The sequence below is a fragment of the Poromitra crassiceps genome, assembly GCF_964638095.1.
Source record: "Poromitra crassiceps genome assembly, chromosome: 6".
Classification (NCBI taxonomy): Eukaryota; Metazoa; Chordata; class Actinopteri; order Beryciformes; family Melamphaidae; genus Poromitra; species Poromitra crassiceps.
This window is the reverse complement of record NC_139627.1, coordinates 19,472,771-19,490,900: the sequence shown is the minus strand read 5'-3', so window position 1 is coordinate 19,490,900 and position 18,130 is coordinate 19,472,771. Positions and strand designations below refer to the sequence as shown.

Sequence of the window (18,130 nt, the reverse complement as noted above, 5' to 3'; positions counted from 1 at the left end):
GAATCATGGGTACCCATTCTCATTCAGATATCTTGAGGTTGATAGGTCAAGGAGCCCCTTTGAAAATGGTCATGCCAGAGTTTTTTGCCTAATTTTGGAGCGTTATTTAGGCCCATTCCCAACAAGTTAGACATGGTTGGCAATGGATGGTCTCCTAGTTTGATATGATTCCAGTATCCTCACTCTAGCTTAGCTGTCCCCCACATTGCCCCCCCCCCCCTTTTACCCCCTTATATTTGTTTTAATAACACCCATTTTCTAACTCTGTCTGCATTTTGATGTCAACTACACACCTGTTTCGTGAGTCTGCATCGTCACTGTTTTGATGCTATCACATTAGCAAAATCTGCCCACAGACAGACAGACCATACCTGCCAACACTCCAGATTTTCACGTGGTCTGCCTATTTGGAACCCTTTCTCCTGCCGTGCTCCCCATTGGTCATTTCTCCCGTAAATCTCCTGATTTTACAGTGATACTTCTAATGGCTGTAGTTTTAAAGCTAGACTGAAGATACTGGTATCATATGAAACTAGAAGACCTACAAGGCATCCATTGGTAACAACCATGTAGCTTTTCGGGAAGGGGGTTAAGTAACGCTCCAAATTTCGGCTAAATTTGGGAAGGGAAAACTGGCATGGCCATTTTCAAGGGGATCCCTTCCTTCCTTGACCTCAATCTCATCTCAAGATATGTGTCTGTCTGACTGTCTGTATGTATGACTGTCAGAATCAGAATCAGAATCAGAATCACTTATATTGCCACAGTATGTAAGTTACATATGAGGAATTTGTCTTAGTGTCTGTATGCAGCGTAGCGGTTACATCAATATACAGGGATAAGAAGTAGGAAGATAACTAACAGCAATCGCAAGGTTGCAAGTGCAATCAAATCGAATCAAATCGAGTCAATATATACAATATGTACATGAGTGGTGAAGTGTTCTGTGGATGATAAATATGAATTTACGTTGGATTTACATGAGATTTACAGACTGAGTTAAATATACATTAAATAGGCAGTGGATTTACATGAATTTACAGTCAGAGTTAGATAAAAGTTTACATTGAATGTACATGAAATTTACAGGCTAAGTTAAATAGGCATTAATGTGCAGGGAATTTACATCAATTTACCACATATCTCAAGAACTGTTCATTGGATTGACTTCAAACTTGGCGAGTGCACTGCTGGGAAAACGACAGAATGCAGTGCCGAAATGTTGTGCAATTTGGACATGCGCATAGTCATAGCGCCACCTACTGGCAACACAAAAAAGGTTGATCTTGAGAACCGTCAGAACTTCAGACTTGGCAGGTGTGATGCTGGGGGCCCAAAAAATTGCAGTGTCGAATTTCATGCAATTCAACCAATCAGAACATGGCTTTCACATATCTCCAGACCCGGTTGTTCGATTGATTTCAAAATTGGTGGGTGTGCTGCTGGGGACCCGAGAAAGTGCAGTGCAGAATTTCATGCTATTCGACCAATTGGGGGGGAGTGCGACAGCATCAAGATGTGTGAATATGGGGAAGGGGAGGGGAACAGGCACTGCAACACTACTACTGTATGTGTATGTATGTGTGTGTGTGTGTGTGTGTGTATGTATATAATTTAGTTTTATATCAGAGAAGGCTGCACAACCCAAGGTACTACCAAAGTTCACCATCCTTTAAATGTCAGAAATATTGATATATTATAATATAATAATATTGATAATTTCGGCACGCTTCCCACTGCTGTGCCTGTATCCCGGGCCTCTATAACCTTTCAAACATAACATACTGTCACATGACCCCAAGCCATGTGGTTTTTCGCCAGGTTGTCGACAGGCCTCCTGCCCCCCAGATAACAGCCTCCGCCAGGGTGTGACGTCTGCCCAGCGTGTAGGATGAGAGATGATAGTGAAGGAGGGCCAAACCCAGGGAAGAGGCGACATAGGATTTTGTGCTGTACAAGGTGACCTGTTGCTTCAAGCTGGTTTCCCGATTGTTTAAATGAAACACCGACAACTCGGGTGCAGTGTTGGGGGTAACGCATTACAAAAGTAACATTACATTACATTACATTATGTCATTTAGTAGACGCTTTTATCCAAAGCGACTTACATCACATCTTGTCAAGAGCACAGAAAAACAAACATTTAGCCTACCACCAAACATGTAGCTAGCCTACCTCAATCAGTGACAGTCAGACATCTTGATGGGCTAGAATAGCACTTTGTAAAAAAGAAAAAGAAAAAAAGTAACATATTACAGGTAATATATTACCTTTAGCAGTAACTCAGTTACTTTTTTAACCACTATAGATGACATCATGACAATAACATTACATTACATTACATTACATTACGTCATTTGGCAGACGCTTTTATCCAAAGCGACTTGTAATAACACATTTTTTGTCAGCAATAGAGCAATCAACTATGGAGCACAGTCTATGACAACTACAACTTCTGAAGGAACAGTGGTACAAGTTTAGGTTAGTGGTACAAGGTTGGTTAGTTTTTTTTTTTTTTTTTAATAAGGAAAGAGAGAGAACGAAGTTAGATCAAGAAGGGCCCAGATGGAGCCTGAAAAGGTGTGTCTTTAGTCTTTTCCGAAAGATCGGCAGTGATTCAGCTGTCCTGACCGAAGGTGGAAAAGGATCACATTTATAATTTTGGACGGTTTATACTGAATTCAAGATGGTTGAAATTATTTTTCTGGATGGTTCCGGGGCGGCAATGTCATTCTGCTACTACTATTATTTTGGTGAAAGTAATGCAAACGCAATAATGCAAAAGTAGTGTAATAAGTAGGCTAACGAGTTACTCTACATATTAAAGTATTACTTTCAAATCAAAGTAACTAGTAACTAGTAGCCTATATTACATTTTGAAAGTAACTTGCCACTCCTCGGGTGTGACATCACTCAACTGTGAAATGGACTCAACTCAAAAGTTTAAATGGAATGCCCCAAAAGTCCAGAAAATAGTCCAGAAATGCCAAATCTCTGTCCAAGTGTTGAGGGGAACTTTCAACTAAATCATTACAATGGTTATTATCATGGAAAAACATTGCATTTTGCAATTTGCTACTTGATTTTGGTAACGCTTTAGAATACAGCCCGCAAATAAGCATGTAGTTAGAGTATAACAACGGGGTTTAGGGCTGTAGTTATAGTCTAACTACGGGGTTTAAGGAGTGAATTATAAGATCTGTACTTATAGTCTAACTACGGGGTTTAAGGAGTGAAAAAATACTTTAACTAGAGGGTAACAAGATCTGTACTTATAGTCTAACTAGGGGGTCGCGGGCTGTATTATGAAGCAGGGGACAAATGTTTGTACTTATAGGCTAATTACGGGGTACCACACTGTACTTACAGGGTAACTACGGGGTTTAAGGAGTGTAGTTAGAGTATAACAACGGGGTTTAAGGAGTGTAGTTAGAGTATAACAACAGGGTTTAAGGAGTGTAGTCAGAGTATAACAACGGGGTTTAAGGAGTCTAGTTAGAGTATAACAACGGGGTTTAAGGAGTCTAGTTAGAGTATAACAACGGGGTTTAAGGAGTGTAGTTAGAGTATAACAACGGGGTTTAAGGAGTGTAGTTAGAGTATAACAACGGGGTTTAAGGAGTGTAGTTAGAGTATAACAACGGGGTTTAAGGAGTCTAGTTAGAGTATAACAACGGGGTTTAAGGAGTGTAGTTAGAGTATAACAACGGGGTTTAAGGAGTCTAGTTAGAGTATAACAACGGGGTTTAAGGAGTCTACTTAAACCCCGTTGTTATACTATAACTACACTCCTTAAACCCCGTAGTTAAGACTATAAGTACAGATCTTATAATTCACTCCTTAAACCCCGTAGTTAGACTATAACTACAGCCCTAAACCCCGTTGTTATACTCTAACTACATGCTTATTTGCGGGCTGCATGTATTCTAAAGCGTTACCTTGATTTTTTGTTTTTTAAACAAAAGTGATTTTTGCTTTTATTCTGAAAAAGCTGACCGGAATCAAGTTTTGTTTTGGCTGGTGGAAATGCGTTACAGTAAAAAAGGGTCGGGCAGGGAGCCTATGGAGAGCCTAGCCCTGAGGGTTCCTAGGCAGCGTGGAAGGCATTAGGCACGCACCGATTCATCTTCCAAAATTAATTTTCTTTGTTTTCCCTCTGTTCTCCAGCAGGTGAAGTCACTGCATGGCTCCTCCCCTTGGCATTGGTTTCGTTTTTAATGGGGTTATTTTCGTTTCCATACTGTATTACGGACTGTCATTGCTTTCAACATTGCTTTAAAGTTGAAAGTTTCAACAATGCACTGCTGCATTGACGAAAATATTTTGTCCCAAAACGTATCATGCCATTTTAATCGACGCACACACATACATGGAATTGACGTTCTAATACTCCTCATTACTTGTGTTTCTGTGAAGATATGCTAGTTAACGTTAGCTAACACTGTGTTTCTTGTTCTATCAACTTTACTGATTAATTGGGCTCTGCGAGGCTAGGACGCTAACGTTATCGGACGCGACACGACGGCCCAGCCAGGCATGCACTGAAGGGATGTCAACAAGGTAACGTCAGGCAGTACCCTACAGTAAAGGAATGCCCCATAAGATAACAGTCCGTGTTGGTAAATGGCAGAGACACGGTCGCCACAGCTGCTAAAGTTACCATAGTGTAGCTTTAGCACCATTGAGCTAACTAGCTAGCGTTAGCTCAGTGGTTCTGATTTGGCTTCAGTAGTACCCCCTTTCACTTATCTGAATCCAAGAAGTACATTTTGTTTAGAAAAGAAAAGTGCAACAGAAAACCATATGATGCAATGAATGAATGATAACCTACCTTTTGAAGAATGTAACATTACAATTAACGAATTGAGTGAAAGAGTTGCCTCCCGAGGCAGATGTATTTTAACCAGGGTTTACGGTCAATAGCTTCCATAATGTGATGCAGTAACTCTAAAGCACTAAAATCCAATATGGTGTGTCCTATTCAGGGTTCCCATGGGTCCTTGAAATCCTTGAAAGTTTGTGAATTAGAAAAATAAAAATCAAGGCATTTGTCCAGTGTAGTAATAATTTCTGGTATTGATTCAGAGTCACCGCCTCACAAACATGGAAATACTCTTATGGATCCTTGAAAAGCAATGGAAAAGTTTTGAAATTTCATCAGTGGGTAGTACCCTGTTTGACATTTCATTTATTTTCATGATTTATTCTTACATTTTTCCATAGCGGTATGCGTACCCCCATTTGAGAAACGTGGCCCTAGCCCTAACAAGCAAACAGTTGAACTGGATAATGTAGGCAGGCTAACATAATACTTGAAAATGTTTAGGGTTAAGGGAAAATGTTGTGCTATAGATTCAATAACAGCTACCACAAAGACGATTTTGTTGGTGACAGTCCACACATTGCTTTTATTAATTAAAGTAATCTTTTTTCCTTAGGTGGTCAAGATGTTGATAAGGGTAAAATGCGGAGGGACAAAGAGAGGAGCAAAGAAATATGTGAAACTGGAAGAAGTCAACTTCGCAGACTTTATCAGTGCAGGTAAAGCCCAATTTATGCTTCCCTTGACACTTGAAACTGCCGTTTGATGGATATGACGTCTTTATCAATGCTTTTACGAGTCGCAGAGGGGCATCTTGTACCAACCGAATTTTCTAATGTTGCAGACTCCTGGTGCATGCATTGCACACCACAGCCATTACATTTGCTTGGAGTCGCTTGGTGCTGCAGGTTGATTGGCTGTCTTGCTGTCTTTCCCAGGGCCATTGGTCTTTCCTTTTGAAATTTTGAATTTGGCCCCTCCTCTCGTTGCTGTCGTCCGCCGGCAGGTATCCCAGCATGCTTTGGAAGGTGCTAAGAAGAGAAAAACGACTATAGGTAGCTCTATTGTAGCCTGGGTAAAGCCAGCCTCCACGTGACCTCTATGTGCCATCAGTCACGCATAGCCTGTGACGTCACGTTGAAGGCTGGGTTTACCCAGGTTAGCTCTATTGTCCAAAGCAGGTCCAAAAAGAAGTGTTGTGTGCTCGGAAAACGGGAAAACGATGACAGACGCATCAATGCACAATGAATGGGCAACTGTGCAACTTCAAGCAACGAGCGCCGCCGTGGTGTGCATGCACCATCAGTCACGTATTCTCGCTCAAGTGTGATTGGATAGCTAGAGAGTAGGGATGTCACGATACTAGAAATTCGACTTCGATACCGATACCCAGGAAAATATCGATATTCAATATCATTTTCGATACCACGCGGCGGGATGACAACAACACATCAAGAGGGATAAAAATGCAGGCCATACCATTTATAAAAATTAAACAAAGACAGATGGACGGACAGACAGATTCATGCTTCTCCATAATCTAGGCCCAATAAAACTCATAAAAAAACTTGACCTTACACAGCAGATTACACCTGCTCTAATCATCAGCCTATTATAACACAGCAGATTACACATGCTCTAGTCATCAGCCTATCAGAACACAGCAGATTACACCTGCTCTAGTCATCAGCCTATCAGAACACAGCAGATTACACCTGCTCTAGTCATCAGCCTATCATAACACAGCAGATTACACCTGCTCTAGTCATCATGATTTTTCAGTTGTAAATGAGTATTGTATCCATTTCAAATTTTAGTATTGATACTTATCAATACTATCGATACCTGTTGCAAATGAGTATTGAATCCGTTTCAAATCTTTAGTATTGACTTTTATCGATACTACCGATACTTTTGACAACCCTACTAGAGAGTTCCGTCACTGTGGTGGTGTCTGACAGCCAGCCTGCCTCGCTCGGCTGGGAAAACCAACGGGTCAGTGCAGGCGGAGTGATTCTTGGAAAGAGAATAAAAACCGAGGTGGGGAGATACAGATAGAAATCCTAAGGGATGTTTTGTACAAAGTCACTAAAGGGGAAGTAATAATAATTGTGTTAATGAAGTATTTAATTGTTATGCTTCAGTGCAGCAGAAGTTCCTCATACCAGAAGATACAGCGCTAAAAGTCACAGATGAGAAGGGCATAGAGGTGGATGAGGATGCCTTTCCAGAACTTGCAACAGTCAAAGGAATGTGTTTTGTCATCTACACTGTTGATGGTGAGGAGGACATTATATATATATACATTTGTGTGTGTGTGTGTGTGTGTGTGTGTGTTAGGGTTGGCACAATGGCATCGACCATCGTGATGGGCCGACCCCCATCGCCCTCTGACCCTTCTACATCGGATCATCGTGATTAATTATCTGTTTGAATAAAAATTTGGCCGTGTTAATAATAAAAAAGGTCAAGTCCACTTACCGTGACGCGCGGGCGACATTAAACAAGCGCACCCCGTTCAGAAAAGCCTCCCCTCACCCTCCGCTCTACTGCTTCTCTGAACTGGGTGCGCTTGTTTAGTCGCCGGCGATATCTATATCTATATATATATATATCTATATAGCACCCTGCGTGGCAGCCTGCCGCCATCGGTGTATGAATGGGTGAATGTACCTACTGACTGTAAAGCGCTTTGGATAAAAGCGCTATATAAATGCAGGCCATTTACCATATATAAATGCAGGCCATATATGTGTATGTATATATATATATATATATATATATATATATATATATATATACATACAGATCCTTTCCAAAAAATTTGAATATCATGGAAATACCATGGATAACCGTGGGCTTCAGCAGATTGTCAAGCAAAGACGATTAAAAAATTTGGCAGAGATTCAGAGGGAGTGGACTGAGGCTGGAGTCAGTCATAACTGAGAAGTAACTGCTGTTTTTTTCACACTATTCTAATTTCTTGAAATACTGTTTTGGGGGTTTTCTGGAGCTGTAGGCCAAAATTATGAAAAATGAAACAAAGGCTAGAAATATTTCAATTTGTGTGTAATGAATCTATAATCTATGAAAGTTTCACTTTTTGAAAGGAATTATGGAAAAAAACTAACGTTTCCATGATATTCTTTTTTGGAAAGGATCTGTATATATATATACAGTATATATGCAGGACTAAAGAAACTTTCACTGAATTTTCTCGGGGGACTGACTGAGCCGTTTCCTCTGTTTTTAGCTTCACTCAGAGAGAAAATGGCTCCTGCATCAGAGGAGAACCTCTCCTGCCCTGTCTGCCATGACATCTTTGAAGATCCTGTCCTCCTGACATGTAGCCACAGCTTCTGTAGTGCCTGTCTGCAGCAATGGGTGAGGACAAAAGGAGTGTGTGAGTGTCCAGTTTGTAAGGCTACATCTTCACAGAGTAAACCACCTCGTAACTTGGTGTTGAAGAACCTGTGTGAGGCTTTCTTACTGGAGAGAGATCAGAGGGCTTCAGCAGAGTCTGAGCCCCTCTGCAGTCTGCACTCTGAGAAACTCAAGCTCTTCTGTCTGGACCATCAGCAGCCGGTGTGTCTCATCTGTCGAGATTCAGAAACACACACCGACCACAGATTCAGACCCATCGAGGAAGCTGCACGGCCTCACAAGGAGGAACTCCAGAAATCACTGAAGCCCTTAAAGGAGAAACTGCAGCGCTTTAATGAAGTTATAGCAAACTGTGTTCAAACAGAAGAACACATTAAGGTCCAAGCCCAACGCACAGAGAGGCAGATTAAAGAGGAGTTTAAGAAGCTTCGCCAGTTTCTACAAGAGGAAGAGGATGCCAGGTTGGCTGCACTGAGGCAGGAAGAGGAGAAGAAGAGTCAGGTGATGAGGGAAAAAGTTGCGGGTCTGAACAGAGAGAGAGCAGCTTTTTCAGACACAGTCAGAGCCATAGAGAAGGAGCTGAGTGCTGAAGATGTCTCGTTCCTGCAGAACTACAAGCCTACAGAGGAGAGAGTCCAGCGCCCTCTGCTGCAGGATCCACAGCTGGTCTCAGGAGCTCTGATAGATGAGGCCAAACACCTGGGCAACCTGAGCTTCACAGTCTGGGACAAGATGAAGGAGATGGTCTCCTACACTCCTGTGATTCTGAACCCCAACACTGCCCATCCAGAACTCGCCTTGTCTGAAGATCTGACCAGTGTGAGATTTGGAGAGGAACAGAAGCTTCCTGACAACCCAGAGAGGATTGACCGCTACTGCTGGATCCTGGCCTCCGAGGGCTTTAACTCAGGGACTCATAGCTGGGATGTTGAGGTTGGAGACAGTGCATACTGGTCGCTGGGTGTAGCAGCAGAGCCTGTCAAGAGGAAGGGAGTCATAGAGTCTGGGTTATGGAGAATAATGTACCTTAATGGGGAATACCAGGCATGCTCCACACCAGATCCAGTGATTGATCTCCCGGTGAAGAAGAAGCTCCAGAGGGTCAGAGTGCATCTGGACTGGGACAGAGGGAAACTGTCATTCTCTGATCCTGATACTAACACACACATACACACCTTCACACACACTTTCACTGACATGCTGGTTCCACATTTTACCACTTGGGGGGAAATGAATATTTTACCACTGAAGGTCTCTCTAACAGTGAAATAGCACAATTAGAGATGAAGAAGATGGTGGTGGTGGTGATTGAGTGATCTTCAAGTATAGTGTGTGTGTGTGTTCGTGTTTCATTTCACATTCAATACTACACACATTCTGAAATGGTCCATCATCGTCCACATTGCTTCATCACCTCTAGATTGGTTTCCTTTGTTTTTCTTAATGATCTATAGGTGTTACAGACTTATGGAAGGTGGTAATGTAGTTCCTACTGTTCTGACCAAAAAAGATGACTGGCCAAATGAATACGACTACTTTTGTCTCTAAAACCAGTGAAGTTTAGAGGGAAATTTGTTCAGATTTAGACATTGACTGTCATTTCAGTAGCCTTGTCTCCATTTCTAGGTTCTACTGACTTAAGGGGCCATGTCCACAGGAAGCGGTTTGTTCAGGTTGGAGTGCTTTAGAAATCATGTCCAACATGACACACATCGCACACGGATCGCTTATTTGTTGCTGTCGAAAAACATGACATTGATGCGCAGCGCTCATCAATTTCTGCTTGAGGCGCCCAGAGCGCTCTGCCCAAAAACACTAGGCGCTGAGAGCGCTTAAACACCAGGGGCCACATGTATAAACCATGTTTATGCACAAAAAGTGTGCTGCACCACTTTCCACACAGGTTTCCCAATTTATAAAAATCCACGGGCCGTGAGAATGTGCGTACCTACCGGTACACATCTCTCACATCATGCATACTGTACAGTCTTCTGAGTCTGGCTGAGCGTGTTGTGGCAAAAAAGGATAATGATTGGGTGACATTTTATTTAGAGCTTTTTTGGGCTTACACAGATTTCTACACCTAAATTTCCAGTGTTATACATTTGGCCCCTGGTGCGGTGCTGGGAAGAGGAGCACTCCTAGTGCGTCCTAACATCAAGAATGAATTGCAGAAAGGTGCTGGACACGGCCACTAAGGGTTGATTTATAGTTCCGTGTTAAAGTGTCGTCATAGCTGCCTACCACACAGGTGTCTGCAAGACGTGCAGAAGTGTTTTCTCAGCTTTGACTGTCAAATAAATGTTACTTTTCTTTACTACTGTTGACTTTTTATAATACATTCTTTATTTTTAAATGTGCTAAGACAATGGGTACCAGTAATACCTACTGGAAATCACTAGAAAAACGATTGGTTATTGTTTAGTGACAAAATCTGGCAGAATTTGTTCACTGAACTTCACTTTCTAGAATGACTTTTTTTGTATGTTTTTGCACATATGGGTGTGTCCCCCCTACCAATCATCACTCCCTATGCCAAACCCAACCAATCCTTGATGTCCCTCCGGCCCATCTATTCTAGCATCAACCATTTTTTCCATGGGTTTGGAGGGAGCCCCCGACAGTTTTGTTTTACCAGTAAAATCAAAGTGACAAATTAAAATATCTCCGTTCACAAAGTCCACTTAAAGTAATGCCATTAAAGGGACTGCGACATTTACCGGTAAATGAATTAAATCCATTAAGAATTTGAAGATTGCAGTTTGAAATGAAGGATGGCCTAAAGCTGTAGGAAATCTTTTGTGCCCCAATGAACGCACACCCTATGCACCTGCTGAGTCTTATTGACGGTCACGGGACCCATTTTATTTTGAATATAATGTATAAAGTAGCCTACCGTACTTTACCAATTAATTAAAAAATATATATAAATACATGGCCTTGATAAAGTTTTTAATAGGCTATTTGCCTTTTTGTGTCTAAAAGGCAGGAAGTAACAGGTGCAAACAAAACATTAATGAAGGCCCTAACACGAACACCTAAACGGATTGGAAGTTGGAAACCCTAAATGTTTTGCTTGCACCCATGTTACCTCCGGCCTTTTAGACACAAAATGGCTCATGTGAAAAAGGTCAATAGCCTGCTATCAATATTTAAAGTCCATAAACACAGTTCTAATATTTGATTGGAATAAATCCCATTTTGAGTGGGTTCTCTTAACTTTTATTTTCTCCATGCTTGTGCGTGCCGTTACACCGGGTCAGAGCCAATCACAACAGCAGTAGAAGAGTGGTTAGAAAATGAAATCATTTATTTAACATAATCGTTCCGCATATCGGCCCACACACATTGCATCAGACTCAAGTCACAATCACTCACTTTCAGTATATATACAGATAGGCACATTCACATGAGGCATCGAAGCCAGTCCCTCAGCAGGTCACCCAGTTTTAACCCAGGGCCTCTGACCTGGGATCAGTTCTGCAACTTCCACAGTTCATGTTAAAGGTTTGGATTTTGGGCTGGGAGACTGTTCCTCAGTCAGACATCGGGGCAACTTCACTCAATGCGCTCTCCAAATCCACCTCCCTTGTTCCTATAATGTTACACTGCAACTCTACGCCTTTGGATAAACAGTCAAGTGGACAAAATATTAGGAGATTCTTTTAGTCAAGACAGAATATCAGATTTGCTGGTTACACCTTCACAAACACAAAGACTTGCTGCTTTTCTCCATTTTGATATCCTTAGAAAATAAATATTTGGCAGGAAATAATTTTAAGAATCACTTTGGGCTCCGATAACTTTTAATGAGCATTTGTATTTGTAATTTGTTTTATAGACTACCTGATTGGCCGATTAATCAAAACAATCAGTCACAAAGGGGAGATGCAGATGAACTGTTTGTGTACAAGTGGGTGGAACTCAGTATTTAGAAAGTGTTCCTAATATTTTGTGCACAGACTGAGAAAATGTGCACATTTGTAGGCAAAGGGTGTCAGATCCATCCAGTCGAAGCTTTGCAGGCGAGTCTTCCCCCTCTTTCAGTGGAAGTCAATGGGTGAGGGAGTGATATGGGGGGGAATCTAACAATAGCTCACTTAATTTTTTAGCATAGTACTTTTTCCAATTTATTGAAACAAATAGAAAGTAAATTCCAAATAAAACTCACAAGTCAGAAAGTAAAAAAAAAAAAAGAGGATTTAAACCTCAAACATCTTCAAATAAATGAACAGTCTCTCTAGTGTAACTCAAAAAGAAAACGGGAAAAGTTCAGTTCGAGAGAAAACTGAACAAACGTCCTTTAAAGTAATATCCAATCCTTTTGTTACAATACAAGCTTGTAAATTTGCAGTGCTAACATAAGTACTCTAAAAAAACAGCTCAGAAGGTGCACTTATTACCAAGCGCGTTGTTTTCAAACTAAGTCGACGTTAAGTTTAAAGGAGACAAACGGCAACCGAGAAACGGCAGGAGATACAAACGAGGGGACAGCAGCAGAAAGGAAAGTGTCTTTCAAAAAATGGTCTCTGGGGCTCGGAGCAGTGTTCCACATCCTTCATGTGTCCTCTAGGGGTCGCCTCCGCACCAACCCGGAGAGAACCCGGCTGCAGCAGGTTTTCCATGAACGACGGTTGAGAAAAGAAATGGCACAAAGGAAAATCCTGTCCTAAAGTAAAGAGAATACAGTCAAACCAATAAGAACTGAAATAAATAATCACTATGTTTAAAAAAACAAAAATAACTAGGCTTTTGGGGGGGGTGGTGGTGTTCAAGCTGAAGAAGATTTCAGTGGGTGTTTTCTTTATCCCACACCACACTGTCTGGATTGACTCCATCTTGAATAAACCCCCTGGTTTTCGGAAATATTTACACTTCAAAGCGGCCCTATCTGGGCTTGGTACGCACATAATGCTACATTGCATGAAGGTAGGTTCCCCTAATGTCCTATAAAGTAACGCAGCATGTTGGTAGGTTGGTTTACCCCATCGCAGAGGTCGTCCCTACAGCCGGCCGGGTCGGTCCTCTTGTTCAGTTCTGACTCTCCCTTCCCGGCTGGAGTGGGCTACGTGCGGCAGTTGGCCTGAGAGTGGTGCTGACAGAGCAGGAGTGACGGTGTGCTGATGGGAAGGAGATGGAAGCAGCCAGGGTGATGGGGCAACGCCAACATGTGGCGGCAGGAGCAGAGGCTGCCACTCTCATGCAGCGTTCCAGACGTGTCGGAAAGTCGGAAATTCCAACATCCTACTGGGGGGGGGGAAAGCTATAGAACAGTCCAAGTGGGAAATTCGGGCGAGATTTCTCAACCGCGGTTTCCGAGCAGCAGATATCTGACATCACATCGTGGCGGCATAGACTGTAAATGCTACTCAGCTTTACTTTAAAAAGGTTTAGATCTGTCAAAATACATTGCATGATCATGGATTCTACAAAAAAAACTGTGGTGAATGGTTAAAATAAAGACTTGAAATGTAAAGTTGCACTTACAGTTGCCATCGTTCTATGCTAACATTGCTAATATCACTGGCAAAACATCAGCATTTGCATGGAGAACAGTATTTTATGTTGAGAAAATCTCAGAGGCGTCTTTTTTTTTCCTGAACTGAACGCATGGAGGCTGTACTCGCAACCTTTGAGCGGAGAATTCCCGACTTCCAACTCTGAATGGAACGCAGCATTAGCCTCTCCTGCCTAAAAACATGCGAAACCCTCGGCAGCGTCTGAGGAAACGACCATTCCTCTACAGTACGTTTGTTTGTTTTTTACCGGAGGAACAGATTGCAGTTACTCTCCTCCTCGTATTGATCCCAACCGGCTCTCCACATCCCAGAAGGTTTTTGTGGAGGAAGAGGTGAGTGAGGATGAGTTCTCCTCACCCTCTGCAGACTGCCGCTTTCTGCAGGAGGAGCAGATTCTGCTAGCCATTCTCCATCTCCTCTGAACTGGTGGGGCTCTGCCGAGGGAAAAGGCCAAATGACAGCTAGTCTCTGCCCCCTCCTTCGCCCTCCTCCTCCTCCTCCTCCTCCTCATCCTCTGGGCTGTGTGAGTCCGTGTAGACGTCCCGGACCAGCAGGACCCGGGTCAGGAGGCTCTCCAGGACGCCTCGCTCCAGCGGCGTTGAGCCGAACCACAGCGGGCCGTCTACACCGAGGGCGGGGTCTGGCTGAACGTAGAAGACGTCCAGGCGCTCCCGCAACGACGTCGGGCTGCAGGGAGGGGAGGAGGAGAGCAGAGAGAGGGGGAGGGTTTGGGAGAAAAGGGGAGGTGGGAGAGAGACTTTTGATGAGAAGCAATACAGGACAACCTCTCCCAAGTGAAAGCATGGCAGCCTATCACATTGGACGTCCTCATAATTCAACTGTCAACACTGTGGTTCAGGATGTGAACAGCAATGAGTTATAATCACAGGACTCAGGATTAGCTAGGGATCCAAATGGAGCCACCGAATGTAGGAAATAATTAACTAAAGTACAAGTACTAGGCAGGGTGAGGGAAAGTGGGTTCACTGAACAGTAAATTACAACACTCGCAAAATAACTCCTGGAATGTATAGAGAGCCCAAGTGAACGTTACAGCACGTGTACCAAGGCATTTCATCTGACATTTTATTTTCCATAGACTTTTCGTAAAATGCTTTTAAAAATAGTTTTACTTGGTCAAACCAAGCGATTCAGCTATATTTAGAATCCGGAGAGACCATAGAACATTTCATTCGGACCAAAAACATAAAAAAAGAACATTGAAAAAAATATTTTCTTTAAATCCGCAATTCTTTTAACATTTTGGTCCGAGTGAAATGTTCTGTGGTCTCTCCCATTTCAAATGTCACTGAATCGTTTGGTTTGAACAAGTAAAACAATTTTATAAGCATTTTCCAAAATGTCTATGGGAAAATAAATGGTGGATGGAAATCTCTGGTAGGCATGCTGACTCAGGAAGTGACGTTCACTTTGGCTCTCTATTGGGACACCATGGATTGATATACAGTACAGCAGTGGAAGAGTATACAAGGGTGGATTCTTCTGTTAAGCTTATTCTGCTATGGCCACTCTGCATAAGAGCTTCAGTTGTTAATTATAATAATAATAATAATAATAACAATAGATAGGACTTGTATAGTGCTTTTCTGAATACTCAAAGATGCTTTATAATTGGCTAAAATGTGCAGAAACAGTGGCAGCATTGCAGGCAGATAGACGGCAGGTTAGACAACAGTTTCTCTCAGCATCATGTGCTCCTGTCAGCTGACTGAACGCACCACTTGGACCTGTAGAGCTCGTAGAGGTGGCATTCGTGCTTCTTCACAGGACAGCGGACGCTGCAGCCTCCCGAGTCGTCGTCCGGCTCGTAGTCTCGCTCTCCCTCCTCCGCCTGCCGCTTCCTCTTCCTGCAGCCCGTTTGCACTGAAGGTCAAACAGACGCACACACAGCATTACCATCTGTTTAAGATTGTCAGCAGGATTCAAACCTGCAACATCACAAGTGTACAGCATGAGACTTAGCCCGGTAATCCAGCTGACAGTATGATTCAAAAGGCCATGGAAAGTGATGTGAAACATTTAACCATTAACTTAAATATTTAAATGCTGATAGAAAAAGGAGGCTGCATTCAAGTTTAAAGGAATGCAAACTGTAGCCTTCACACTCATGTCATACTTAAAGATACTTAAACGATAATATTTTTTGGACTGAAGTAGCGGATATTTTTTCTTGATATTCAATGTAAAAGAAGAAAAGAAAAAAGTTCCCCGTTTTCTCTTGAATTGTCTCCTAACCAGGGTGGAAAAGCCTCGAGTCAGCATTTGGGGTACCTTGAGACAATACAACTCGCCACTGAAACCAGACTGAGGAGATTCCTTTAGTGTCAGTGTTCAATGGTAGAGAAACGCTGGGAGACATTACTAAACGCAGAATTTACAAAAAAAAAACAGAACACTTAATTAAATGAATAAATAAAATGTCTAAAGAAATACAAAAGTTGACACCAGGTTTGTATAGATAGTTTTTATATTTTTTTCTGTAGCTGTGGTCAGGGTAGAACACTGACCGGCCCATATGAGAGGCAAGTATCAACCCGATCCATCATCAAAGTGATACCCAGGTGTAGCAGCCCTCATTATGCACTCACCATGGTGATCCTGAGAGATGGAAGGCACGCGGATGCAGACGGACGTCTCCTTGGTGACGGGGTGGACTTGGTCCGGGCCGTAGACGTTGTTGAAGGACAGGCGCAGGTGCTGCTCCACGGTGCGCAGGCCAAAGTACTTGGTGTTCAGGTAGACCAGGGAGCGCAGCAGGGTGGGCGCGTTCTGCCCCCCCAGCTGTCTGCTGCTCCACAGGCTGCACTCCTCCACTCGACCCCACAGGGAGCCTGTAGCCCGGGACACAGCACCATGAAGGACAGCTTTCAGAATCCACGTACCATCCTTCACTCAACATTTTCTATCTTTTCTGCCTTCATAATCTCCTATTTCGGCTATTTTGATATTCATTCATTTTCATGCATGTCACAATGTTGATGTGTTCATATCTATGCATTATTTTCTGAGTATGTCCTACTTTGATATTTTTGCACTAATGCACACATCTGTAATTCATATATTTTGACGCGATGTTACTGCAGTGTGTGTGTGTGTGTGTGTGTGTGTGTGTGTGTGCATGGGTGTGTGTGTGTGTCCTCATATGACAATACAGTGCAATCACAAGCAGTCAGAATGTGAACAGCAGTAGAGTTATAATCATTGGACACTTCTCTACAGAAATAAGATGGCTGATAAAGCCTATGGTTACACCCTTTCCCTAAGACAGCAAAAATAATGACACTAAACTGAATCAAAAACATTGTCGTCACACGTCATTTCTTCGGGGGCGGGTCGATGCAGATTGCAAATTTTCAGTTGATCGGCTGACCGCTGGTCTGATTAATATGATGCAATTTACAATGACTTTCTACTAACAAGGGATATTGTTCGATTAAGAACAAAACATTCAATTAAGCACTTATGGCTGCCTAACCATGTGGACATAAATCACATTTTATCCAACACAACATCCATAATGCTGAGTTTTGTACCTCAGATGGGTTAAAAGAAGCACACAAGCCGATCAAGGTTTGAAATGATCACCAACTAAATGGTGATATTTTATTTATTATTTAACCTTTATTTAACCAGGCAAGTCATTTAAGAAAAAATTCTTATTTACAAAGGCGACCTGATAAATTTAGCCTCGGAAATCTTTTTCGTGTGATCCCACTATGAGAGAACACAAGTCTGATCTTTTCTCCATTTCAATGTTTCCCTTGTCAGGACTTTGGACATGCACATACTCTGTGTCCCTGCTGCCATCCAGTGTCCAAAACTAACTTTTGGTGCTCGCTGGTATTAGGCTAAGCTAAAATCAATCAATGAATAATTAAGTTCAGTCATCGTGGATCAATTGTTTTCAGTGCAGTTTCATGTACAGGTTATTTTAAAAACTTTCTCAATGATATAGTAGATCAACTTTGTAATTTACAATTTAGTGCAACATAACTCAATATATTCAGATGTTTTTGTCTTAAAAACTAAAGGCCAGTGTGGTCGGAGACCCCGATTGATTTATCCACCCAAGACAAGTCTCCAGCATGCAGTGCTTGTTAGCTTCAGAGCCGGCAGCCATCTTTTTGTCTGCACTCACCATCAGGAAGCACACTGGGCTGCCAGTCCTTCAGGACTTTGTTAAGCTCCTCTCCAAACCGCTGGTAGCACGGGTCACTGAACAGGTCATCCTTTCTGCCCTTGGCATGGAGATGCTGCACACACAACCCCCACACCATCCCACAAAAACACACACCATGTCACAAACACACACACTTTGTTAGAAGACCTTTGACCCACAGTTTTTCCAGAGAACAAAACTTATTTTCTCGTTCCAAAAAGTGTC

The 18,130-nt window shown here is 42.4% G+C and overlaps 2 protein-coding genes across 4 annotated transcripts in view; one reads left to right on the top strand and one right to left on the bottom strand.

Annotated features, from left to right (window-relative positions):
• Nucleotides 1-4,105: 4,105 nt before the first annotated feature.
• LOC310778327 (E3 ubiquitin-protein ligase TRIM39-like) lies at nt 4,106-10,427 on the top strand. Of its 3 annotated transcripts, XM_083638711.1 has the most exons (5): nt 4,106-4,170; nt 4,495-4,560; nt 5,439-5,541; nt 6,967-7,101; nt 8,076-10,427. In XM_083638711.1, the coding sequence occupies exons 3-5, from the start codon at nt 5,448-5,450 to the stop codon at nt 9,476-9,478; spliced, it is 1,632 nt and encodes a 543-aa protein (XP_083494837.1). In that variant the 5' UTR covers nt 4,106-4,170; nt 4,495-4,560; nt 5,439-5,447; the 3' UTR covers nt 9,479-10,427. The 3 variants fall into 3 exon arrangements, with proteins under 3 accessions (XP_083494837.1, XP_083494838.1, XP_083494839.1); XM_083638712.1 differs by lacking the exon at nt 4,106-4,170 and having other exon boundaries at nt 4,372-4,560; XM_083638713.1 differs by lacking the exons at nt 4,106-4,170; nt 4,495-4,560 and having other exon boundaries at nt 5,492-5,541; nt 6,972-7,101.
• A 1,078-nt stretch (nt 10,428-11,505) lies between these two features.
• zmym2 (zinc finger, MYM-type 2) overlaps nt 11,506-18,130 on the bottom strand; it is a 51,279-nt gene continuing 44,654 nt past the window's right edge. Inside the window, exons 21-24 of the mRNA XM_083638641.1 lie at nt 17,885-17,999; nt 16,335-16,577; nt 15,465-15,609; nt 11,506-14,412 (exon numbers count right to left, since the gene is read on the bottom strand). Of these exons, the coding sequence (XP_083494767.1) occupies nt 14,187-14,412; nt 15,465-15,609; nt 16,335-16,577; nt 17,885-17,999 (729 nt within the window). The 3' untranslated portion in view covers nt 11,506-14,186. The remainder of the gene's footprint in view (nt 14,413-15,464; nt 15,610-16,334; nt 16,578-17,884; nt 18,000-18,130) is intronic.

Excerpts from the sequence above, each read along its gene's own strand:
- LOC310778327 (XM_083638711.1), top strand. The coding sequence starts at position 5,448 with ATGTTGATAAGGGTAAAATGCGGAGGGACAAAGAGAGGAGCAAAGAAA. Across the intron at positions 5,542-6,966 it reads CGCAGACTTTATCAGTGCAG|TGCAGCAGAAGTTCCTCATA; the intron begins GTAAAGCCCAAT and ends GTTATGCTTCAG. Across the intron at positions 7,102-8,075 it reads TGTCATCTACACTGTTGATG|CTTCACTCAGAGAGAAAATG; the intron begins GTGAGGAGGACA and ends CTCTGTTTTTAG.